Genomic DNA, 24,912 nt, shown 5'->3' on the forward strand with positions numbered 1-24,912 from the left:
TCAGCAATCCTTCGTTAAAAACCTAACAGTTATCTAACATTCCGAAGACATGGTCAAGATTTTTAGCTAAGGAAAGTGGAAGGATTGCTGGGATAACAAAAGGATAAGAGAAAATGAAAATAAGGCAAATTTTGATATTTATCCATTCGCAAATTACATTCTTAATTTTTTTCTACGACCGATGAAAAATCGAACTTCTTACAACGAACTAACACATCATGTAATACATCGTTGCCACACTTCTTATTTGGTTATCAATAAAGTAATAATTAATTGGCTAATTGAGTTTCACGTAATGCATAATTGAAATCGAACTGGATGATCCTAAACTAATTCCCTGAATTACTATTAACCACTGATTTTTATATCTAACTATATCGATGTTGACATTTTTCGAGTTGATCGATGCCAAAAAAAACCAGTATGTAATTACAGCTTTAGGAGTAAGAATCTTATCAAATTCTATTAAATTACTTTACACGAGGACGAAGAAATATTTATCTCATCCCACTGATTATCGAAGAAAGCCAGTTTTTTTGAATTTCTTGATTGGATAACCATAAATGTTATTTTCTCATTTAAGTGACATGTCGTCGTGTTATCGTCATAAAACAGAATCGGTAATGGGAGCACGTTTTTCGTCATCCGTAAAACAGAAGACTTCTTTTAATTAGTGGGTGTAAGTCAACTAATTATTAATAAATTCGTCTGTCCTATTCTTGTGAGAATGACAAATGTCCTAGATGATCTTAAAAGAGATCTGTAAATGGAATAATATTAATGCGAGAGACGAATCACTTTAGTCCTTTCAGTTACCTTACAAAATAGCGCTTATTTATTGCTTTGTCATTTTGAAAAGGATGAACGAAAAAAGTGAACTACAAAAATCCAACAAGGTTTCAAAGTATTGCACCTACAATTAATTGTCAAATGTTAAGATCAAAAATAAAATAACTGATGTTTTAGACTAGATTTATCTTTTTTTACTAAAATATAAATTTCATCGATTGCAGACTAATCCACCAGGTATGTTCGCTAATGTAAAAGTGATGATTTCGTTCCACGAGGAATTTATCACGAAAGTGGATAGGGTCAGTTTAACATCCCTTTGATCATCAAAATTTTCAAATTTTAAAGTAAAATAGACAAAGATTACAAATTTTATGACTGACCAGAAGACCTCACTATCTTACATCGTCTTGGTGGGATACAGATTTTGTTTTCAAATCGATCAGAAGATCATTTATTTGCTTAAAGTTATTAGACAAGAAGAAATAAGTAACTTTGTGCTTCGATAAATTTCGAAACGTAATTATTGATGATTGCTGAGATAGACTGCTCTTCATTTTATATATGTTCATTTTTAGGGTTATGAAATTAGCTGTTTTTACATGGAAGCAGATAAAACAGTAACATATCCATTGACAGTATCAATGAAATCACTAGAACCGTTCACAGAGCTGGCCGAAATGCCACGATGTCGTTACGAAGTAGTGGATCCAATTTCTATGGAACCGTTATCGGTGGTTTCTGTTGGTAGCAAATTGCTTCATAAATGGAAATGTGATACCACTTCTACAAGTAAGGTATTTGCTATTGCATGTAAGCTAATCAGCAACAGCTTAATACGCAGATCGGATTAGAGGTGAGGATAGTGTTTCAGGTAGCATCAGTTCAATAAATAATTCGGATAAATGGTACTGCAACTGCCAGATTGTTCTCGTATTACATTACCGTTGCACAATGATTGGCATAATTTTATCAATATTTAATGTTCTAGTTAAGCAAGTCTAAAAAGATTCACGATGTCGCATTGACCTAAAAATAGAAATTAGTTATATAAAAAAAAATGAATCAACGGGGTCACATTTACTCTTATATTCCATATAACTCATAATAAAAATTATGTTTCATACAATTAGCAATATTTCAAGAATTAAAAACTTCTAATTCATCACAATTCTTTTTTTGCTTCCGGATTTATCAGTGCAGTAACTGGTCTCTCGCTCTTTTATTTAAATCTAAACCAAATTTCAATTAAAATTAAATTTCTGTTGCTATGACAACTTCAAACATTTAGATCTGTGGTGTATGACGGTTCATTCATGCTTTGTCGAAGATGGATCGGGCACACAATTTGTTATACTTAACGAAGATGGGTAAGTTTAACTTTTCCAACTTCACTACTTTGTTTTTAAATTTCTGAAATGCTTTCAACCTCAGTTTTTTGTTCATGGTATAAAAATCATTTCATTTTAAAAATCCACAATCTTGTCAGGATCAGAATAAACATAATGTATTATAGTGAAAGTTATTCAGATTCTAGTGAAAGTGGAAAATTTGAAGAAGGAACTTTTTTTAAACTACACCGGTGATATTTGAGCATGAATTATATTTCATTTAGATGTGCAATCGATCGGTACCTGTTGGACAACCTAGAATACGGTCCTAATGAATTAGAAGCACAAAAGGAAGCACATGCTTTCAAATTTGCGGACAAAGTAGTAGTGAACTTCCAATGCTCAGTCAGGTTGGATATCCGAGATGGCGAGTGCCCAGTACGTTGTTTTTCGATTATAATATCATACAAATCTTTTGAGATGTAATAACACAAATGAGTAATACAAATTTCATCAAAGATTATGCTCTGCAAAAAATTGTCAACAAGTTGGCTTTTTGCAAAAGTCTTAAAGTCATAAATTTATATGCTCACACCTACCTTCTTTTACAGAATATTTACTCGTGCTATTTCTAAATTTTCCGAACTTTGTCTAAAAGACTAGCTAAATGGAGAGAACCGTCTAGTTAATTCCAATTTTTTAAATTTTATTTCCACTTTGTAGCTATTTTGTGTTTTTCTGTTTGCTTGAATGTGAATATATATTTTGCGATGTTCAGAAGCCACAATGCCGAGATTTGAGCAATCAAAAGAAGGCAGTAAGACGACGAGCATTACCGGATTTACCTCTAATATTGAACTTGACTGACCACATGGCTGAAGTAGACGTCCGTTCCCAACAGCTCGATGTATTGGATACTCAACTAGGTAACACTTGTTGCTGCTTATTAATATTATATTTTATAAGGTTTACATCATTAAATCATTTCGTCTTTCATCCTACAATTATACTAAATGTAGATTTCGGCGTTCCACCAAATAATCCTCGGGTAGCCGCACAGATTCGTCGATTGCAAAGGCCGGAAGGTGACTGCATCAGTGCGACATCAGCAGTCGTTGGCGCTTCACTCTCTGTTATGGTGATGCTTGTATTAGTCGTTCATATCGTGTACCTTTACAGAACGACACAACTTAAACGATAGTAGGACAAAATTAGACGGAACTTAGAGTTGACATAACTATTATGGTTTCTATTTTTGCTCTTCCTTTGGTTCTTTTTTTTATAAAACATATTTTCGGGTGAAACCTGTACTTCTGCTTCTGGGAATGAAGTTCGAAATTTCATTCTTGAAAAAAAAATTTTTCAAAATTTCATTCCCAAAATTTTATTCTTCATCTTTTCATTCCCAAATTTTTTGTAGGAAATGCCCGACTTCTCCTAGCTTTCCCTTGAGAAAAACTTTTTGAGAAAGTGACTCTTTACTGCATAAAGTGACGATCAAGCCTGAGAGACTAAAAATTATTTTCTGCATGCGGGCTACTGAGGACTTATTTGATAAAAGCAGACATAGTTTAACACAGCAAGTTTCACTTCACTTCCCTTGAAATATTTCTGATTCTAGAAAAATCACTTTTTTACTCATTACCTAAGACAGCAAGAAAAGTTTAATCAAGTAGTGCTTAACAAGGGTCCAACTCATTTCGGTTTCATTTAAGTATATGACAACAATTTTGACTGAAACTGGATCAAAACCTTTCCATTTGATTCAGCATGTGTAGACATGCCCTGTTGAGTTTAGTGAACACTGATTGAAATTGTTCAATTACAAACGAAACTTTTTTTGTAGCGTTTATTGCCGACTGAAACCGGAAGTGGGAAGTGTTGTCTTAATGGAACACTGAGGGCGAAAATTCTTTCACTTTCTAATTTTTTTCGTAGTGCTAAAAATTAATTACGTACTCCATTACTTTTTATTCTTGTACCAGTGACGTTACGAGAGTCATACTTTAATTAAATCAGCTGGTTGTCCCAAAGTTCATCCTTTCCCTAAGACCCATTCCTTGGTCATATTTTGCTTTTTGCTAATAATTCAATGACAATGTTTTGTTGTATGTTGTACATTACCATTTGTTTGTCCATTCAATATGTTTGTGAATTTGTGCATTCTTTTGAAATAATATACAACTTTATTCATTACTAAATGAAATTTCTGTTTACCAATTGTTTAATTTTCGATCAGTATTTTGGAAAGTTTGTACCGTATTACTTGTGCGTGGTTCATTACCTGATAGCAAAAAAAGAATTTCAGAATTTTTCTGGATTGTTTGAAAAGACAAAATATCTGAAAAAGTGCGAACAACATTTTTACTGCCACATAAATTAGATAGTAATTCATGATAAAACACCTCTTATACAAATAAAATTGGAATTAAAAGTAAAATAAGTGATAAAAAGTAGGAAGAATATCCTAAAGCGACAATAATTTAAGCATAGTTGCGGCAAGCAAATTAATAATATAATGACATTAGAAATGGTAAGGACCAAAACTGATGCTTTGTGTCATATCTTAACGACTTTAGAAACGAGAAATAGTTTCCCGACTCATTAATTGAAAGCAATTTACGGAGCAATTAATGGCTCCAAGCTATGGCTAAATCGGCACAGTAAAATTCATCAGATTTATCGTAGCAGTCCACGAAACCATCGCATCTTTGCGACCGCAAAATACATTTGCGATTATCACGACACGGGAACATACGTTCATCATGCATGCAAATCGGTATCGCTGCAACAAATTGTATTGATGAACTTTGGAAATATTCTAAAAAAAATGTTCTCTAAGAAAGCCGAAGAGTTCAAAAACAATAAAAATTTGAACATTTGTTTTTGACTTTTATTAGTTGTTAACAGATATTATTAATAAAGTAAAGGATATCGACCGATGTAAAGAAATAGTTTCGGTAAACGAATGAAATATAAAAATACTTACGACATTCCATTTCATCATCCCCATTCCTACAGTTATAGGATTCATCACACCGATATATTAAATTGAGACACCTGAAATACCTTAAAAATTCGCTACTTAATTTGCGACATAAACAGAGTCACCTTTTTTCTTCAGTACTAGAAATTGTATTTTAAAGGAAAAAAAAATGATATAACAAAAAAGAGCATGTGGAAGTGAACTCCTCTAGACTGATGAGATATCACGAGACTGATTAATTATATTTTGTAAAGATTAGGTGCCTAATACATTCAATATTTGGCAAAAGCTAAAAGGAATATGGTACGAACAAGAAAACCTTAACAGTAACCAACTTTTTTACATGGCAGATATGAAATTGATGGGATGGAATTAAAGATTATCAGAATTTCAGAGGCGAAAAAAACTGTTACTCGGAGAGAATTTTTTCTACAAATTTAATGACAATAAGACTGAAGGCTTATAGAGCAGGAACTCAACAGAGATGTTTTTAATAGAAATAAATTTTTAGCAGTAATAATTTTCTCGCATTTATCAATCATTAATTCTAAAATCGAACTTATGATCCGGTTGTGAGCATAGCAGCTGATGTTCCTTACAGTTTGGTTCACAAAGACCGTTTTCATGCATGACAAATCCTTCAGCGCATAGACATTGTGGTCCTGAACCGTCAAGCTTCGGTACACAGATATGCTGGCAAGTTGTCACTTCACAAAGATTAGGAGCTGAAGTACAGTAAGTTGTAATTGAAGAAAAAACACTTCATGACGAGCCGGCAAAAGTCTTTGAAGATTCAGAATTTCACATCTAGAAGTTTTTTTTTGTTCTTTTACAAAAGCACTATACAAGACATTGCGGTATACTTGTAATTTGCATAGCAGGATGATATGCCTTGAGAGAATACGGTGGCAATACGGTTCTCATCAGCACTGTTGAGTTTTGACCGATAAGTTTATCAGCGAACAGAAATCCACGGCGGGTCCAATCACTCCAAAGGATCATGTCGTCAAATACCGTCAATCCGAAAATATGTGGTATCAACTGTTTGTCACTGATTATAACTCGTCGACTCGTTCCATCCAAATTTGCCATTCTAGATCAGAGGTTAGAATTAAAATCATGAAATAATTTGGTTGTGTAAACACTGTAATCGAATAAGTTTCCTCAGCCAAATTATGATGGTAGTCGTGAATTTATATAATTTAATCTTAATATTTAGAAAAATGAATGAACTCAATAACGTCGCGGAAAGCATCGGCCCAGTAGAGACGTCTTGCGAAATAGTCGAGAGCCAGTCCATTTGGCCAAACTAAATTTTCGGTGACGATTTTTTTTGCTTGAGTACCATCCATAGCAAGACGGACTATGAATGGTTTAACGCCCCAATCGCTTGCAAACAGTTCGCTGCAATGAATACATCGATCATCAAACCATGAAGAGTAGATATAATCCTTACAATACTCGAAAAGGGTATTTCGAGAATCAAAAAAGTACAAGAAATAAGTCGAGTCATTTTTAATTTATTGAAGAGAATCAAGATATTCACCTAGTTTCGCTGAGCTTTGCTTAAAAATTGTATATTATACAGAAGAAGAAATATGAATGCCCCTCCATTCTCATTCTGATACTGGAGTGAATAGAGAATGAATGATAATGAAGTACCAGTTCTATTGCTTGACTTGGTGCAGTTAGGAAACGGCGGTTCAATGGTAGCTGTACAATGATTTCAGTATTATAAAATGTTTTCCAAGAAAAAAACTACCGTATCGAAGGATAAGCAACCAAAGCTCGAGGTAATTGAAAAAATCCATCGTAAAGTGATGCTCTATAAAGACCATCAAGACGCTGAACATGCAACTGCTTATGACGTAAAGTATACAAGTTCCTGAAGATTACCCTGATTTTCCTTTTTTTTTTCATAAGTTTTCAAAATTATTTCAACTGGATTTTTTTTGTTGTTTTTTTAAAGGTATTAATCGCAGTGATGGTATTCAGTGTTAATTAATGAGTCAATGATGATTTCTATTGATTAATAATTTAATCAAATGATTTGTGCTTCAGACTATTAAACTATTTCATTCCATAGGATATGGTAGATAGTTAATAACGTTGTTACGTCTCCACTATACTGTCATCACGCCGATACTACTAACATTCGGTGTTAGAGCTGTTAGAAACTGTTATTAACTACTGCCGCATAAAAATCATATTATCCGTAGACTTTAATAATATCATAAGTTGTAATAATGTCATAGGTAATTACCTATGTATCCAGTCAACAGCGATCCCTTCTGTACCTTCAATATCATGATTTTGTATGACATGTACTTTATTCCTATCAAACAAGTTTATATACTGAATTGAATTTCTTGTTAAATCCACATAATATAGTTTTTTTCCTGGAATACAATTTTGCCCTGTAAGTGTTTGCGCGTGCGAATGAAAACAATAAAGGAATTCTGAAAAGATTTGAGTTTTTTAAAGAAGCTAGAAAACAATGACGAATCTTCCTTATGAAAAAAATTTGCCTTAAAATCGTAGTCAAACATGGCCACTTTTTCACCACCATCGCTAGGCATCAAATTAAGCTGGGATTTTGCATTATATGTTATGTTCCATATACTATGCGAATGAGCCAGGAAAAACAGAACAGATTCTGGAAGTATATCTCAGTTTACGCGTTAATCGACGTTCGCTGCGTTATTGTTTACAGCATTACTTGAAATTGTAATCAAACAGAATCAAAAGGCTCAATGAAACTCAATGAATTTGCTATTCTTGAGCAAAAAATAATAAGCCATTGTATAAACAATATCGAACAATTAGGGTGAGCTAAGGTAAAAAAAAATATAAAGAATAAATGAACCGTTATCAGTTCGATAGCATCGACGACCATTTCGAGCCAATTTGTACAAAGGACCAAAACACTCACAGTCATAACTACCTGGCTTATTGATACACTTCTGAGAACAAAAATTCTTATTGGAGGTGCATTCATCTACATCTAAATTTGCGATATAAGGTATAACTTTGACTTTTAGTGCTAAATGTTAAACTGAAAAGTGTAATTTGACTTGTTGATCTTCCCAGTGAATTCGTTCACTACTTTATTAAATTATCTAACATCATTTTCTAGATGCAAGCGAAAATGGATTATTTCGAAATGTCATGATTCAAAATTTAAATCCGCTGAACATGAGAATGCTAAACTTCAAGTGGGCCTCCCAAAATGACTGTTTACAAAGATCTTAAAAATATGGAAAAGATTCGAATACGGTTCTGCAGGCTATTTCAAAACTGAAAACTCATTCAAATGTCCCATAAATCACTTAGAACTAATACCAGATCAAACAAACTTTTTTTTGAAAGTATTTAAGAAATGTCGATTCAAGCTGATCCCAATGATAATTCAGCAAGCTATCAAACTCACCGATACATTTCGCCAACCGTTTGTTATAATAGAAACCCTCTGGGCAATGGGTTACAGTGCAGTTACTACACAACTGGAGATCAGAATCACTGCTATCACCTGTAATATAATATAATATTCCTGAAACCTACTTCTGCATGAATGAGCTATTCGTTTTCCACAATTTATCATTAATCAGAAATTACGATTTATTATTAATTATTAAAATTTGATGATCTCTTCCTCTCAGAAGTGTTCTTTATTTAGCGAGTCAAACAAAGTGATGATTATCAGCAGTCTGAATTGTATTGACGTGCTTGCGATCATTGAGAAAATAAACATTTTAGACAGTAAACTGAGATGAGTTATCGGAAAAAAACCAACCAGAAACAGTTTCATTACCACCCATTGCTTGTCGTCGCAAATAACAGTTGCTATTATTCGCATTAATCAATATCTCAAAGTAGTTTAGGACATTCTATAAAAAATAAAGTAAACTGTTTACGGCGATCATTTGGGAATATCGAACTTTAGGATGCAGGAGAAAATGTTTCAGCTGCGGGAGAGATAAAGCCCTAAAATGTTTGAATTCTTAAACAGTTCAAATTTATGTGATATCGAGTCAATAAATTCCAGCATCAGTGTTCTGAAAAGCTTATACAATTTCTTAACCAATAAGTCTCACATTTCTCTTCTCTCAAAATTATTCAAAAAGCCTATCTAAACACTAAGAGCGACCCGAAATGGCAAAATTTCAAGCAGTTAGATTATTCAAGAGAAGTGACAGACCTCTGAAATTTGAGGACACACTTCGTAAAAAGATTCAGTGATTCCGCAACCAAGGTACCATTTGGCGAACTTACACTGTTGGGATGACAAATCCGATGTTTCCTGATTTAAAATTATTTCCTAAATTTAAAAAATGTTTCCTAAATTTGAAGAAATTTCGTGGAAGCTATGGACGAGAAAGTTAAAAATAAAAAGATAATCATTCAATCTTTATATTTCAAGATACAATTAGTGGCAAGAGTAGTGCTAAAAACGGACAACGGTTATACTAGTCCACTGGAAACTTTAAAGTAAATTCAAAGGCTGCAAAACTAGTATTTAAGTATAAAGCAAAATGAGGAACCGTTTTAGAAAGAAAACTGTATCCATCCGAGAAATGGTCAACATCTGAGCATTTACTTTTGTTATAAATCGAATAAAGTTTTTTCATGCAGCTTTCTTGATTTAATAATAAATTAGTGAAGCTGTTGCTACAGTAATAATCATAAATCTTTTCTAGATGTATATTCATATTCCTGAAAAGTAACTGAATACTAGTAATTCTTGGTCAACACACAAATATAAGCCGAGTCAGCTTAAATAAATAACATTTGAATCTTTGTCAGTTTCAGTGTTGCATGAAATAAACCAGTTATGTGCCACGAAAACGGATATATAAACCTGCATTGAGGACTAATGTCCTGAACATTTTTCTTATAAGTTTTATAAGTTGAGCAGGGATTTCTTTCGATTAATTGGTTAAAGGAAGTTTGGAACAACTGATATCCGGGATGTTCGTATTTTCTCAACTCTATTGCCGCTTCTACTACGTATCGTTCACTCGCTAAATCGCATCGTTCGTTGCTATTTTCATCTTTCAGATTTGAAAGAACTGAAGAAAATAATATGAATAATATGTTGAGCGAAAAGCAACGACATTATCTTTTAAGTTTATGTCTTTCACTTGAAAAAGGCATGAAAATGTAATTTCTGCTAACCTAATCTGTTCAAATGACGCTATTCCGAAATTTTTGCAAAAAAATTTCCCTTACTTCATTGATTGAAATTTATATTTCACAAAAAGGTGGTGTAAAGTAAAAATAATTGCAGTTGGTGCAGGCATACATCAATAAGATCCAAATATATGGAAAACAGATTATTTAATAATACCTCCCAACAACTCATCAGTTTGATTGGAATTTCTCCTGAATTGGGTGATATTTCTTGAATCAGCAAAATTTAATCCTGACAAATTTGAATCCATTTTTCGCAAATTGCATGAGTTTTTATTGGAATTTAAAAGTAATTCGTAGTACCTTCGAATAATCTGGAGATGAAACTTGAAGAAAAAACGAAATTGAAAAATCAGTGAAAATAATATTCATATCAAACATGATATTGGGAAAAGATTTTAAAAAATTAAATACTTACATCCAAAAGATTAAGATAATTCCTTCAACCAAACTCTGCTTGATTTCAACACAATTTTGGCAATCGTCTTTTATTTTTAGCAATGTGTAAGAATGTGAATTAATGTATTGAAGTTGTTTACTTGCCAGATATTTTTGGATAAAGACGGTGTGATGGAGATAAATCTTTTTTTTTTATAATTAATGATTATGTGAATGAAAACCTGAGCAGCAACAGGACATGCTTTGTTGTAAGCATCGGTTAGACTACAATTAAGATACCACTGTACAGCACGGCATTTGCGGTCTTTGATTTCGTTGTGCTCGTATTCCTGAAGATTTGAAAATTCCATTATTTGAAAGAAATTGCCATCATAAAAGTAATGATTAGATATTGGCTTTACTTTAAAGTATTTAAAATATTAATAAGGTAGATAGAAAAAGTCACTTCGACATGCGGAAGATTAATGTAACTCGAATTAAGTTCCGAATGAGTTTACCTACTTTGTTTGCAAACACGAATCATTCTAAATTCATATTAAAAGAGTATCAAGAACTTGCTAATAAGCCTACTAATATTTAACTTAAATATAATATTTTGCCGTACTTTGGAACATTGTGCTGCAAAAATTGCTCATCATAAAGAAACGATTTATTTAATTGCCTGATGTGTTTTATGGTGGTATTTGAGGAAAGTAACTTTGAAAATGTTTATCATTACGAAATATAAGGTCACCAGAATGGATCTTGACCTTCGAAACAGAAATTATTTGTCGCTGGAAACCCGACCAAAGTCATCGGAAGGAATGAACATTTAGATGCCATACTTTTATCATTGGGTTTTTTCTTTCCTATTTCGCTAATTGGAAAGTAAAAAAAATTGAGAGAATCTTATAAATGGTAATATAACTCTCTTTTTGCTCTCATTAATCTCTCCGAAAGAACTTTCAGACTAGTGTTCCACTAGTCTCGGATGCTTTATCTTTTTGTGGAGTTTTTTTTTGTAATAATCAGTTAGTAATTAATAATTAAAACAAATAGAATACCGCCAAGCAATCGTCTTCTATATGTTTACAATCACAATTACTCCAAACAGATTCTTTTTATAATACGACGAAATCATTATTCTCCTCCTGTTGATGTCTTAGACATTCCAACAATTAAAGCATTCCATGTAGGATGCAAATGTAGAGAAATCAAAGACAGAAAAACAAATAACTATGTTTTTTCTGATAAAGATATACTGTAATGAGCTATGCGAGGAAGAAAAGCAGAAGTTTGATTGACAATTAAAATGATGTTTGATACTATCTTTGGGAAAAGACCATATTAGCAGAGAATACCAAACTTTCTGGAAAAGTTAAAAGAGATTAAATGATAAAATTGGAACTAACACTTCGGAAAAGAACTGTTTCTGGATCAGATCGAAAAATAGTATTATTATGGAAGCATTCCGGAGAATATATAAAGTAATCTCGAAGACTATTGAAACAAGCGTGATTTTCGCGTAGCTGTTTTTGCAATCTACTTGAACATATCACGATGAAAAAGTTCTCAGATTGGGCATTTAATATTCTGAAAATTATAATTTAAAAAGTTCTTTGATACAAAGTCATCCTTATTATTTAGTATTGCAGTGATTTGCAGGCACTAACAAACTTTATCCATTTCAGGACCGGATCCAGAATTCTCTGGTGACAGAGAAAGTAATTTCAGATTTGATAATTCTGCTAACACGAAGACATAATGACTGCTTGTTCTACTATCTATTCCCAACATCTCAGAGATATCTTGGAGATAAGTATAAGTATGTCTGACAAGTTTATTCACCATTCGCCTCTAGTGTTTTAGATTATAATTTCAGGTGAAGAAAGCATATTATTTGAAGTACTTTCAAAAAAAAAGAAAAAAAACAACCTGCAATCCTTTTGATACTCGCTGATACAGTTCTTATATTTGCTATATAATTTACAAAGCGTCGATGGTGCGTCGGCAATTGATTTTTCAAAAAAGAATTGTCCGAAATTAAGTTTGTCCAGGAATGGAGCCAAGCATTTCTGAACAATTCGCTGTTCTGTCACAAAATCGCAATGCAACTCATTGCTGTTTTTTTCTATAAATTATTTAAATTTGAATGCAAATTCTTAACAATTTCTCTGACTTAAAGGAACAATTCATGAAAATGGGTGACATCTTATTACAGTATTTTATTCAATCTTTAGTTAAGTTATTAGTGAAAATAATAAATGAAGATTTTACCATCATAAGTTAAAATGTTAGGCACAAGAAGCAAGAAAATGAAGGAGAGCATAGTTACAGTTTATAGATTGCAGCACCGATCACAACACCAAGTTCTAGAGAATATGAAATAAGAAACATCATGATATCTTTAGCAAAAGAGATCGAGGATTGATGACCGATGGAGTTGATCGATTTCAGAATTACTGTCTCCTTGACTGCATCGAATATGACATAACTTTCATTGCATATCGTGAGATAAAATCGTTTGTGGGGTCAAATGCGTTGAGATGATATTTTATGAGAAAAAGCACTTCAGATTGTTGTTATGAGCTGGTGTTGCGATCGGTTTCTGCTCGCTATCCATGAATTACTGAACCGGATATACAGAAAGAAATGACATGGTGTGATCCGCTCACGGTATTAGTGAAACGGCAGGAAAGTTTCGATTACTTCAATTATGAAACTCTACATTTCCGTCTTTCAATGGATATTCAGTTTCTGTAAATCTACTTTGTCAGCATGGGAGATAGATTCAATGTGTTGCTTCGCAACTGAATGATAGAAGATTCAACAATAATTCAAAAAAGGTTTGATTACATTCCTACTTTGTCTTTGCCACTCTCACTTTCTAAGTCAATGCTGTGAAATAATCCATTTTAGAATTTTACATCCCTTCGCTAATCTTACAGTAAATTTGTTCGTGAAGTACACAGACAGATATCAGCCACGCATCCGATAAGTTAAAGCAAGATCAACGGTTTCTTTCTTTTAGTGAATTCTTTACCTGAATGTTTCAAGAATTGGTTTTACAACTAATTCAAGCTGATTACAAATCACTTTCAATACTCTACATGACAAATTCGACTCTAATAGAGAATGACGATCATAACAGTCAGTCTCTGTACGTATCACTATTAATAGTTTGCATTTTGTTCCTCTTCATTTTGGCTTTTTATACTGCATTTATTATCAAACATTTACACTTTTTTTTGTTGGTTGAGTTTCAATTATGCGACTAAACAATCTCAGCGGTTTTTGATTATCCTTGAATAAGAGAAGAAAAGGCGGAAAGTGCATACAAGGGAGAGATGGAGCATAAGGTGTTCAGATTCATTTTCATGCAGTTCCTTTTAATGCCTTACCATCAGTTATCTATCAAGGTCAATTCGGATCGGATCTTCCCATACTCAGTAATTAATTTTCCACTGCGTACAATCCATATTCTCGACATTCACGTAACAGCACAGTGCAGAACCTTTGCATGCAGAACCAGACACCCTCTCACTTTGCTACAAATTACTCATGTCGATCTCACAAGGGCATCATCCGGTTCAGAAGCGAGTAGCGAGGAAACTTTGGTGTGTACCTGTTCGTACTTTATCCGATACGTTATTGGATGGAAGTGAGGTCATGTTCAACTTGTTCAGGATAGATGTGTTGTGATCTTCTGACTCTAATGCTCTAAAGTCATTCTTTGTGCTTTCGGTCATATAAACAACACTTCTTCCTTCATTGCTTTCCTGAAAACCGTATCTTTCGAGTTTCCCTTCTTCTGTGTTTACTTGTTTTTATTTTAAAATCATGCATGTAATTCAGCTAAGGTAAGTTAACGTGTGAGTTAAGATCGACTGTGCGGTACATCTCACTGATATTGAAAATTTTTTACCTTTTATACATGAAAAGGATTAACTGCCTAAGAGATGCCTTACATGATTTGCCAATGAAAAAGTGATATTGTTGTGTGATGATGCGTGCTGGTAACATCGATCTTATTTCCCTCACACGTGAAGTAATAATAACTGATGCGAACCTTATCTTTTCCAAACTCACCTCCTTCACATATTTCAAATGTGTTTAATCAATGAATAGTGCCAAATGGAAGAGGACATCCTCTATTCTTACCTAGCTAACATCTCGTGTTCTGTACTTCAAGTTATGGTTGCATTACCTTATCCTTCCGATATTTATGTTTCATTACTCACCCAGTCACTTGATCGTTTAGATTTATTTGTGGCTATTCCATTGTGTACTAGGCCTATTGTTCCAAAGAAGAGAAGTGGGACCTTTCTCATTTCAATGTCCAACATTCCGTATTGAATTCTCTCTTGAACTAGATCACTCTTGATCAAGTAGAACTTATCACCATTGATAGGCTCTAGAGCGATTGTTGCATTTAAAGTTACACTTCTTAGCTGTATAGTATGGTCATTTACTTTAGTGTTATTGGAAGAAGTAAAGTCTAATTTGTGATTAATGTCTGCTACTTTACAGTGATATTTAATTATAATTATCCCAAAAAACTCGTTATTTATTCGGTAGGAAACTTTTTAAAGATTTTCACCAAATCTTTCTTCATTTTATAATAGAAATTGATTAACTAACAAATTTATCCCACGATTTCAGTTGCTCACTTCATTCTTCTCAGTAGGATAATTTTATGCTTATAATAATTTCGATTTTAGGAAAACAGTCCATGGCTGGGCGGACGGTGATGCGTTCCGGAAATACAGGCGGTCCAAATAAAACTTGCCAGTTTAAATTGGTTTTGTTGGGTGAAAGTGCAGTTGGTATTTTTTTTATTTAGTACTGTATTGCTATAAAGCCAAGAAGATCAATACTGTAATGTAATGAAACTAATATTCTTGATATTTTCCAGACAAGAATCATAAGATTTTCAGGGAAATCATCATTGGTCCTAAGATTTGTAAAAGGGCAATTTCATGAATACCAAGAATCGACAATTGGCGCTGCATTCCTCACTCAAACTGTTTGTCTGGACGATACCACAGTGAAATTCGAAATATGGGATACTGCTGGACAGGAAAGGTATCTAGTTTAGAACGCACTTCGCATTAAAAAATTTGTGTTTTGTATCTTTGGGAGCGTAATATTCTTTCCCTTACTTAATCATAAGTAAACAGATAAAAAATGTTGTGCTTGATGCTTCCATTGCGTTTCAGTGCGTTTTGAAATGTGGAATTATTTTAATTTTTTTTCTTTAATTCAAGTGAGCTCAAAAGATTTCTGTGATAAACTAGCATTTAGAAATATTAAAAAATAGCTTAACTTGGTTTTCTTTTGCCGTTATTTCTTTAGATAACAATTTGGATACTTATATCACTTTTGACATTGATGTCGAAAGAAAAAATTGGCCTTAATGTATTGGATGATATGGCTTAGTAATTACTTGGTGTAATGGGTACATATCAGTAAGTTTGATGATAATTACTGTTAGAATTGCACTTTTACATTTTCTGTTTTACTAATAAATGTTGTGACCAGATTCTCTTGCAGATATCATTCATTAGCACCGATGTACTACCGCGGAGCACAGGCGGCAATAGTTGTTTATGATATTACAAACCAGGTACTTTCTTAATATCATGTAAAAATGCAAATTTTTTAACCCAATAGGATAAACAACATGCTGCTCCTTCGTTTGTTATTGGAAAGATATTTGTAGTAGAAGCTATATTCTGATCATAAATAGATAATCATTAGTTTTAATATTCACACTGTATCCATTGATCATGCAGCAGTTAAAGTTGAGAATGCACCAGAATCCCCTTGCATCCCATCACGGTATGAAATGTAGCGGTAATGCATCAGAAGTGCTTATCTAATGGATACTGCATCGTTAGAATATGACCAAAATTTTGTATGGAATTTAAAATATTCCTATCTTTGAGCAGTAAGGATGACCATCTGTTAATTTCTTTGTATATAAGGTACAAGATAGTGCTCATATCTGACGTTAAAGTTCGGCAGTGATGCAATGTATATTTAACCAGCAACTTATAGGAATCATTTACGAAGGCGAAAAATTGGGTAAAAGAATTGCAGCGGCAAGCCAGTCCAAACATTGTAATTGCTTTATCTGGAAATAAAGCAGATCTTGCAAACAAACGAGTCGTAGAGTATGAGGTTACTTGCGATTTTTGTGCTTAAGCTCATATTTTTCTCTTATTGCAAAAATGATGTGATTTCGTCATGGTAGTCCCTATTTTGACTTGTTATTTGGTCCATTTCGCGGAAAGTTTATTTATTAAATCTTTGGTTCCTCAATAGCTTCTTAATTCTTAATTGTGAAAAAAAAAAAAAACTAGCTTAACTGCTGTTTACATTGTGTTAACAATTATGGGAATTGGGATGACTTTACTGAGATAACTGAATGTCAGTTAGAGTTGTAAGCGTTCTAAGTAAGTTAATTCTGTATTATCGTTGTTGTGCATAGCGTTTGTAAATGTGATTGCAGGAAGCTCAAGCTTATGCAGAAGATAATGCGTTGTTGTTTATGGAAACGTCAGCAAAAACGGCAATGAATGTAAATGACATCTTCCTTGCGATTGGTCAGCCCTATAGTTGATTACTCAGGACGAATTTTACTTTCAACTTTTGTGCTTTTGCTGTTCTAGAAGTTGTTAAATTGGGAAAAAGTAAATTGCAGCTAAGAAGCTACCAAAAGGTGATGGAAGTGGTGGTGGTCCATCAGGACGCGGCCATGAAGGAATAGATATCGGCCAAGAGGGTCAAGGTCAAAGTGTAAGCTCTGGTTTATGCTGTAAATAATGCAGACGGAATATCCAGCACTAAAAGCAACAACAACAAAGTGCATTTTGTTTGATTCTTCGCGGAGAGTGAGCAGCATTTGCTGGCTTCAACAAACATCAGCCTTTTATTATTATTGATCAAAAAAATCTGATACTTCGAAAATTCTATATTCTTTTCAATTACGCTTTTCAGAGCAATCGAAAAGGCATTATTTCATTATTGGTGCTCTGAATTTCCATCTTATAATACTGCAACTTCGAAAAGTCATAACCCCTTTAATATCCATCCGTTCGTAGTGACTATTTTCCGGGGGCAAAAATTTCACAGCTCTTTTTTATTCGAATAGTTCTCAGTGAAGGTTATGTCCATATAAAACTTGGAGTGCTCTTAATTTCTTATAAAATATTTCTGTATGTTTTATTTTCTTGTTTTTCTAAAAGGATTCGTAACTAGTAGTAAAGCATACTTTTTTTAATATCAAACAGTTGCTATTGTAGTCCTCATAAAAGTGACCAAGTATTTATGGAATTGGCACAGACTAATCACTGGTGATAGTTTTTAAAGTTGACAAGTTTGCCAAACTTATTAACAGATTTCATTTCCTTCAACTCAATTTATCTTTGATTGTTTCCATTTTTATTTCAGCCATTATGCTGGGACGTTCTAGTGAATATTTTCCAGTGAATACTGCTATTACATGTCCAATGAGGTTTAGATAACTCTGAAAAATTCAGAAAGCTACACTATTTAAATTCCTATTTTTACTTACTTTCAATTACAAAATTTTTTTTTCAAGAAAGCTACATTTTCATAACAATATTTTTCGTACGTGTTATAGGAAGTGGGAATTTGGTAGGTTTTTAACCTGGAAAATGCACAATACTTTTAAAGTTTGATTTAACTTGTTTATTCCAACTGGTGTTGTGATCATCATTTCATAAGACATTATATATTCTAAACTCAGATAAAAAGTGCTCTGACTTTTGTTTATCATTCTATCTGCTGTGGTTACTATGACCTGTTGCTGCTTGTTGTTTTACGAATATTATGTGTAATGTTTCTAGGAAGGTTACTCTGGAATCTCACGAGAACACATTTCAGATCAAAGGGTTCAGTTCAACGTTAGAATAGTTTAAAGATATTTTTTAAACGAATGTCAAGAACCGTGGAGCTAACATTGCTTGCGATCTCAAGCATTAAGGAATTATTTGCTTTATTGTGAAGTGTCAAAGTTGGCAGATGATGGTTGCTGTAAATTTTTGTTTGGTTTTTTTTGTTCCAATAGCATTTGAGGATGTTTGTATAATGTTTACGAGGGCATCTAGCGAGGAACATCTTAGGATCGCTGTTCGAAACGTAGAACGTGTATATATTCTAAGAGAAGAACGCCCTCCATTTGAAGCAGCGGTTAGTTGTATCTTCTATACGCTTTTTGTTTTTCATATAGTGCAGAAATGATTTCAGTGAACGGTAGTTCTAAAATGGATTTCTTCTGCTATTCAAAAAAAAATATCAAATTCCTTTTTCGATTTTTCAACTTTTCAATTTGTGTTTTATTTTAATACGTTTAAGGAAACTGTCATTTCTGTTATTTGACTGCGCCAATTTGATGATCCTGTTGGGTTTAGCGAAGGAGTTCAATACTGTAGTATTCCATCACATTACGTCATTGTAGAAGATTCCATGCATATTAGGTGTATAAAATTTCATATGTATGTTGTCACAACTATAAGAGACATTTACGTTAATATTTGTCTATCGTTTCTACTTAATTTATTACGTTGGTTTGTTTTATGCAAGAAAGTTTATAAAAAACTGTAGCATTTTTATTTGTGAAAATGCAGTAATTCCTAGGAGAATAATCAAGACGATTTCGGTTCACTGTTTTAGGGTAACTTCGAATGGAAACAGGGCTATTGGGATCCACGTACAATTGGTTTGTCAATCGATTCCACACCAACAACTGCTCGGAGTGTTCTAAGGCTGACTAAAGAAGTATGTATCCTTATATTTTGACTTTTTATATATGCATAAATCTTGGACAGGCATGATATTTGTGTCACCAACATACCCTTTCAGTTCACCTACGATATTTTTTTATAAAATTATATCCAAAACGAATATTTTTATAAAACTTTTTTTTTGCTTTGTTTTTTATAGATGAAAGAGCTCAAAAGAAACCCAGTGAAACACTGTCGAGCTGCACCGAGAGCTGATAATATTCACGAATGGACTGCAGTGATCAACGGGCCTGAAAATACCGTTTATGAAGGTGGTACTTTTTTCGTGCAGATGTTTGTACCGCCAACATACCCTTTTAATTCACCTAAGGTATTTTTTTTATGACATCATATCCAGAACGAATGTCTTCTGTAAAACATTTCTTTTCTTGTTTTTGTAAATAAAGAACCTTGTGATAAAAAATTTTCTGCATACTTTAGGTGCAGTTCTTAACAAGGATATATCACTGCAATATCAATCGCCACGGTGTTATTAACATTGATATTTTGCGTGATCGATGGAGTTCCTCAATGACAATTGCAAGAATTTTGCAGGAAATAGTTGCTCTTCTATATGATTGTAGACCCGGTACGTCCCACTTTTCGCTAACTTCAAATTTCTCCTCGATCATTATTAAGTAGTGGTCACCAATGCTTTCTTTTTTGCTATAAGTGCAACATTTTTATCGATTTCGAACTCGGGCACATTACGTTATGTAGACAACCGAATAATTCAACTAATAATTTTCTCCATCTTTTTTTTTCCCTGCCATCGATAGTTTTTTTAATGTTCATTTCATACTATTCAAATTCAAAGTTCAATCTGATACATGAACAGTACATAGGCCTTATACGTCATAAAATAATATTTTTAGAAAATGCTCTTCTTGGAAATGTTGCGGAACAGTATGTGAACAATCGAAAGGAATTTGATGCTACCGCACGGGTATGGACATCGCGATTTGCTCAGTGATCTCAAAATAAGTTCCTGACCAAACTAGTGAAATTGTTTCCTTTGTTTTTCACTACTTGACGCAGTAAATAGATTGTTTCCTTCGCTTGCTGTTCCCTGTTGCTAAATCTGGATAGAAAGTTGCACAAATGCGAGTGCAAGATCAATTTTGTTCAGTGATAAATTTTACTGTACATTAGTTTTTTTTAATTGTGTCTTCATGGTCTCACATTTGAGTTCTTTGATGAGCTGGTAGGAGTACTTGTATATATCTCTTGTTATAACTTTTACTTTGCATAACATGAGAATTTATTTCTCCTGCGTCACCTGATTAACACTAATTAGTCGTAATAAATCTGCTTTATAATTTCGTCTTTTAGGATATACTACATCTTGTTGTCTTTGCATGCGATATTTAATATCTAGTGAGTGAAATGATCCTTTCATGTTTTCAGGAAGGTATGAGTGATGTGTCGTTTTCTTACGAAAAATGTAGGGTACGCTCTTTAATCAAGGTCGTCTTCTCATTTAATCCGAATGCAGTTTTGCAGTTCAACTTTGACAAAACTAAGTAATGAGAAGGAGGGATCTTTATTTTTCAGTGGGCCAAACTATTTGTCGGGTACTATTTGTCGATACTTCAGTTGTTGGTATTCTTCGATCGCTAAATATACACTGATTTTAGTTTAGGAATTTTAAAAATTTATATTAACTGTTGTGAACGGTCATTTCGGTACGTTCAACACAATTTGAAACATCCGAAGAACAGCGAATGAACAGCCTGGAAGGAGCACGAGTAGCTCTGCTGGCATGTGGTTGTTATAACCCGCCAACAATTATGCATCTTAGGATGTTCGAGAGTGCTCGTGATTTTTTGGAAGTTCGCTATGGATGCGAAGTGGTTGAAGGAATTCTAAGTCCAGTTGCTGATTATTTTGGCAAACCTGACCTATTACCTGCAGCGCACAGGCAAATAACATCTTTTCAGCATTTGATAGCTTTTAATAATCAGATTTCTTATGAAAATTGTAATTTCTTTTTTGGTCAACAAAATCGGCCACTGCTTGTTATGAAGCGACCAAATTTCTATATCCGATGATGCCTTACGAAATTCAAAAACGTAGTTGTTTGAGGAACTTGACAGAGTGATTCTGTTTCCCGATTTTTTTTAGCCCTCAGTCGCGAAGAATCTTGACCGAAAACTAATACTGTTAAGTAATACAAAAAACTAGTTTTCTTCTGATTCTAAAATATTTCAGATATAAGATGTCAGAATTAGCAGTGAAAAGTTCAACATGGATCAGAGCTGACCAATGGGAATGCAGTCAAAAACAGTGGACCAGAACACTTTTGGTTTTAATACACTTCAAGCAGATGTTAGATCGCAAATATAATGACACACGGTTGCGTCTGATGTTGTTATGTGGTGGAGATGTTGTGGATTCATTCAAACGAATAACGCCTTCGGGAGATTATCTGTGGGATCCCTCTGATATTGGTGCAATTATACGCGACTTTGGTACGTAATAGATTAAAATTGAGCAGAATTTTATTTTAAAATGCGTTTGATAAAGCTCGAAAACTTTTTTGTTTACTTTTTCAAGGAAACTTTGTGTATATCTATCAATGTGCGTAGATTTGCTTTCTCAAACAAATACTGAAATCCTATTTTGATGTTAGAATAAGAAAATGCACTTCAGGTTTGGTAGTACTAGCTAGACGAAATGCAGAACCAATGAAGACTTTAAGTCAGCTTGGCTATAATGGTCAGTCATTAGCGAACGTGTTTGTTTTCGAAGATACAGCTTTACCTAATGATATAAGCTCCACACGTTTACGAGCTGCAATTCGACGCGGTGAATCGATAAAATATTGTACGATGGATTCGGTAGTGGATTATATTAGAAAACACCAACTTTATCGAGTCAAGAATAGTCAAGCCGCAAACTGTTCTTAGTGAGTTATGTTAGATTACTATCTTTGTGCATCTTATCTTTTTATTTTTCTATCTTGTACAGATGATGTCTTCAAAGAGCGTAAAAAGGAAGAGCGTAAGTCGGAAAAGTATATTTAATGAGTTCTAATTTATCCTATTTTCGATCCGTTAATAGCTTTTGCTATTTACTGAACTTTCAAGGCGAAACATTTGGTGTTTTCATGACAAGAGCTTTGCGCATTATTATTTTGTTTATTCAGTATTATTTCAAAAGAACTGACAATTGATGAGACTTTGCTCGTTGTAAATTTTTAATAATGTCATCAGGCTTTGACTCTAATACATGATCATTCTTATTCTTGCCAGGTTGTTTAGTCTGACCAAGTCTCTTGTCTTTCAGTTCTATTTCATTGGATTTGGGAATTTTATTTCTTTTCGAAGCATTTAATGACTGCTGTTGTCGGTGTGAAGTGCTTTCCTCAAAAGAATTTCACTATTTTAATTGAGCATAGATAAACATGGGTTTTCTGGTATCTTGAATCTTCTCGTCTCGCGCATATAACATCAATTATTAGGATTATTTTCAGAAAACTTGATAGCAGAATGCATTATTTTAATATTTTCTTTATTTAATGCCAATTCATGCCACCAAGTGGATTGACAACTGTTTCAGGAATTTTTCAAATTGATAATTTGTATATTGATGTTTTGTTATTTAAATAGAAACTCAAACAAATTTTTTAGAATGTTTTCTTTTTGTTGTACCTGTTTCTCAAAAAATACGGGTTCTTATCTTTTTAGTACAAAAATTTTTACTGTTTCACTTTGCCACTGTGCTCACTACTTCATTTTTTGCAAACCTTTTTAAAGTGCTCTAATACATTTTTTTTTTTGAGTTTTTATGGACAGTTGTTTTACATTTGAATGAAATTCCTTAAGCACTGTTTGATTTCTTTCCAGTTTCTCCTTAACTGACAATTAGAACATGAAAATTATTTGTATGCCCATCTTATTGATATTCATAATTAAATGCCCTTGAAATGTTGGAATTATTTTTGGACAGCAATAAATGTTTTATATTGTTTAGGACGTGTTGATTCTCTCGGCTTACTTATTGCTACTCTATTTTTTTGTTTTCAGATCCTTTTCATTGCTAGTAAGTGCGTTTGCCGGAAAATTTATGATATTCATTGTCGATCACTTCAACGAAGCTATTTTCATTGTAGTGACAGATTGGCATGCCATTTATATCACAGTCGATAATTTGCATGATTCGTTTCAGGTCTCTAAACTGGTAAAATATATAGTCTTGAGGTAACTGTCAGTTCTCATGACGAGTCATAAATGCTGATTTTCTCCTTCACTTAAAGATAGGAAGTGGACTATTACTGTTGACAGAATGACTATTACTGTTTGCCTGACATTCAGTCTTTTCGTGCAAATATTGACTGTTTGGCATGTAGTTACTTGGAATTTTTCAGATTTGCAAATTTGGCTGATACGGGCTGATTATATGTTGTTAGAAAGTCAGTATTTACCTAATATTCACAGTTAGCTTAATGCAGGAAGAGGAAGAAGAATTCGTCTCGGATCTTACAGAACAAGGCGTCCCTACAGCTGAAGTGATGGTTAGTAATTAGTAGAGACTGTAAATATTCTATTTCGAAATCCAGTGAGTCAGAAAATTCCATTTTAGTGAATATATATTGGTGGAGCATGACCTTGTTTTTCATATGATATATAACTAAACTTTAAACTGTAAGCTATATAGTTTTGCAAAGTGCAAAATGCAAAATGACGTAAATTTTGTTCTTATGTGAAATTCAGTTTCAAAAGTAACAACGGAAATGGTGTGACGTAATTGCTTCAAGTGAAAAAGCGTTAATGAGGAAGGCAGAGGTCAAAAAGGAAAATTTCATTTAGCAGGGAAATAATCTTATACTGTGTTCAACTTATTTTGTATTTCAAGGAAGATGTGGAAGCTTATTTGAAGAAAGAAGGTAATATCAGCATAGAGGAAGGCATCAGACGTTTAGAAGCAATTTATAGAAAGTACAAGCAGGTCGAACAACAACTAACTGAGCAAAAATTACGGTACTGATATATATATGATATATATATATATATATATATATTATATTTATTTATTTATTTATTTATTTATTTATTTATTTATTTATTTATTTACTTATTTATTTATGTATTTATTTATTCATTTATTTTATTTATCTATTTATTTTTATTTATTATTTGCTTAGTTGTTTATTTATTCAATTGCTTATTTACTTATTCACCTGTTTATTTTTTATTCATTTACTTATTTATTTATTTGTCTGTTTACTTGTTCATTTATTCATCTACTTATTTCACTTTGTTTATTCATTCACCCACTCACTTATCATTTATTTAATTAATTAACTTGATTTATTTAACTTCTTAGTTCATTATTTATCTTATTTATTTATTCATTTATCTATTTACATATTTCGCTTTATTTATTTATTCATTCATTCGTTCACTTTATTCATTTATTTATTTAG

The 24,912-nt window shown here is 33.0% G+C and overlaps 7 protein-coding genes across 7 annotated transcripts in view; 5 read left to right on the plus strand and 2 right to left on the minus strand.

Annotated features, from left to right (window-relative positions):
* Positions 1–1,028: 1,028 nt before the first annotated feature.
* Positions 1,029–3,321, plus strand: LOAG_01126 (cuticlin 1; the record flags this gene model as incomplete). The annotated part of the gene is made up of 6 exons (XM_003136666.1): positions 1,029–1,091; positions 1,368–1,581; positions 2,081–2,159; positions 2,405–2,558; positions 2,899–3,046; positions 3,140–3,321. The coding sequence occupies 6 exons, from the start codon at positions 1,029–1,031 to the stop codon at positions 3,319–3,321; spliced, it is 840 nt and encodes a 279-aa protein (XP_003136714.1).
* A 1,429-nt stretch (positions 3,322–4,750) lies between these two features.
* LOAG_01127 (hypothetical protein) lies at positions 4,751–8,924 on the minus strand (the record flags this gene model as incomplete). Its single annotated transcript, XM_003136667.1, has 11 exons — positions 4,751–4,905; positions 5,110–5,180; positions 5,666–5,831; positions 5,970–6,199; positions 6,340–6,510; positions 6,869–6,991; positions 7,370–7,441; positions 7,654–7,762; positions 7,973–8,110; positions 8,537–8,635; positions 8,900–8,924. The coding sequence occupies 11 exons, from the start codon at positions 8,922–8,924 to the stop codon at positions 4,751–4,753; spliced, it is 1,359 nt and encodes a 452-aa protein (XP_003136715.1).
* Positions 8,925–9,269: 345 nt separating this feature from the next.
* Positions 9,270–11,045, minus strand: LOAG_01128 (hypothetical protein; the record flags this gene model as incomplete). Its single annotated transcript, XM_003136668.1, has 4 exons — positions 9,270–9,306; positions 9,965–10,175; positions 10,454–10,488; positions 10,975–11,045. 4 exons carry the CDS (start codon positions 11,043–11,045, stop codon positions 9,270–9,272), a joined length of 354 nt encoding a protein of 117 aa, XP_003136716.1.
* A 4,344-nt stretch (positions 11,046–15,389) lies between these two features.
* Positions 15,390–17,799, plus strand: LOAG_01129 (Ras-like protein Rab-5A). The gene is made up of 6 exons (XM_020445652.1): positions 15,390–15,500; positions 15,612–15,759; positions 16,228–16,300; positions 16,735–16,857; positions 17,189–17,282; positions 17,381–17,799. The coding sequence occupies exons 1-6, from the start codon at positions 15,407–15,409 to the stop codon at positions 17,500–17,502; spliced, it is 654 nt and encodes a 217-aa protein (XP_020303910.1). The 5' UTR covers positions 15,390–15,406; the 3' UTR covers positions 17,503–17,799.
* Positions 17,800–18,464: 665 nt separating this feature from the next.
* Positions 18,465–20,797, plus strand: LOAG_01130 (ubiquitin-conjugating enzyme family protein). The gene is made up of 5 exons (XM_003136670.2): positions 18,465–18,891; positions 19,375–19,479; positions 19,645–19,815; positions 19,926–20,073; positions 20,360–20,797. Exons 1-5 carry the CDS (start codon positions 18,724–18,726, stop codon positions 20,455–20,457), a joined length of 690 nt encoding a protein of 229 aa, XP_003136718.1. The 5' UTR covers positions 18,465–18,723; the 3' UTR covers positions 20,458–20,797.
* A 233-nt stretch (positions 20,798–21,030) lies between these two features.
* Positions 21,031–22,486, plus strand: LOAG_01131 (cytidylyltransferase). The gene is made up of 3 exons (XM_020445653.1): positions 21,031–21,405; positions 21,696–21,955; positions 22,137–22,486. The coding sequence occupies exons 1-3, from the start codon at positions 21,209–21,211 to the stop codon at positions 22,391–22,393; spliced, it is 714 nt and encodes a 237-aa protein (XP_020303911.1). The 5' UTR covers positions 21,031–21,208; the 3' UTR covers positions 22,394–22,486.
* A 1,115-nt stretch (positions 22,487–23,601) lies between these two features.
* Positions 23,602–24,912, plus strand: part of LOAG_17451 (hypothetical protein) — a 3,741-nt gene continuing 2,430 nt past the window's right edge. Inside the window, exons 1-3 of the mRNA XM_020450113.1 lie at positions 23,602–23,686; positions 23,854–24,000; positions 24,342–24,466. Coding sequence (XP_020306257.1) covers positions 23,932–24,000; positions 24,342–24,466 — 194 coding nt within the window. The 5' untranslated portion in view covers positions 23,602–23,686; positions 23,854–23,931. The remainder of the gene's footprint in view (positions 23,687–23,853; positions 24,001–24,341; positions 24,467–24,912) is intronic.

This window comes from Loa loa (genome assembly GCF_000183805.2).
Source record: "Loa loa unplaced genomic scaffold supercont3.77, whole genome shotgun sequence".
Classification (NCBI taxonomy): domain Eukaryota; kingdom Metazoa; phylum Nematoda; class Chromadorea; order Rhabditida; family Onchocercidae; genus Loa; species Loa loa.

What these genes read in the sequence shown, in the direction of transcription:
- LOAG_01129 (XM_020445652.1), top strand. Translation starts at nt 15,407, where the DNA reads ATGGCTGGGCGGACGGTGATGCGTTCCGGAAATACAGGCGGTCCAAAT. An exon ending in GTTGGGTGAAAGTGCAGTTG is followed by an intron (nt 15,501 to 15,611) that starts GTATTTTTTTTA and finishes TAAGATTTTCAG; the next exon opens with GGAAATCATCATTGGTCCTA. An exon ending in GATACTGCTGGACAGGAAAG is followed by an intron (nt 15,760 to 16,227) that starts GTATCTAGTTTA and finishes ATTCTCTTGCAG; the next exon opens with ATATCATTCATTAGCACCGA.
- LOAG_01130 (XM_003136670.2), top strand. Translation starts at nt 18,724, where the DNA reads ATGATGGTTGCTGTAAATTTTTGTTTGGTTTTTTTTGTTCCAATAGCA. An exon ending in GCCCTCCATTTGAAGCAGCG is followed by an intron (nt 18,892 to 19,374) that starts GTTAGTTGTATC and finishes TCACTGTTTTAG; the next exon opens with GGTAACTTCGAATGGAAACA. An exon ending in TCTATATGATTGTAGACCCG is followed by an intron (nt 20,074 to 20,359) that starts GTACGTCCCACT and finishes TAATATTTTTAG; the next exon opens with AAAATGCTCTTCTTGGAAAT.
- LOAG_01131 (XM_020445653.1), top strand. Translation starts at nt 21,209, where the DNA reads ATGAACAGCCTGGAAGGAGCACGAGTAGCTCTGCTGGCATGTGGTTGT. An exon ending in CTATTACCTGCAGCGCACAG is followed by an intron (nt 21,406 to 21,695) that starts GCAAATAACATC and finishes AAAATATTTCAG; the next exon opens with ATATAAGATGTCAGAATTAG. An exon ending in TGCAATTATACGCGACTTTG is followed by an intron (nt 21,956 to 22,136) that starts GTACGTAATAGA and finishes AATGCACTTCAG; the next exon opens with GTTTGGTAGTACTAGCTAGA.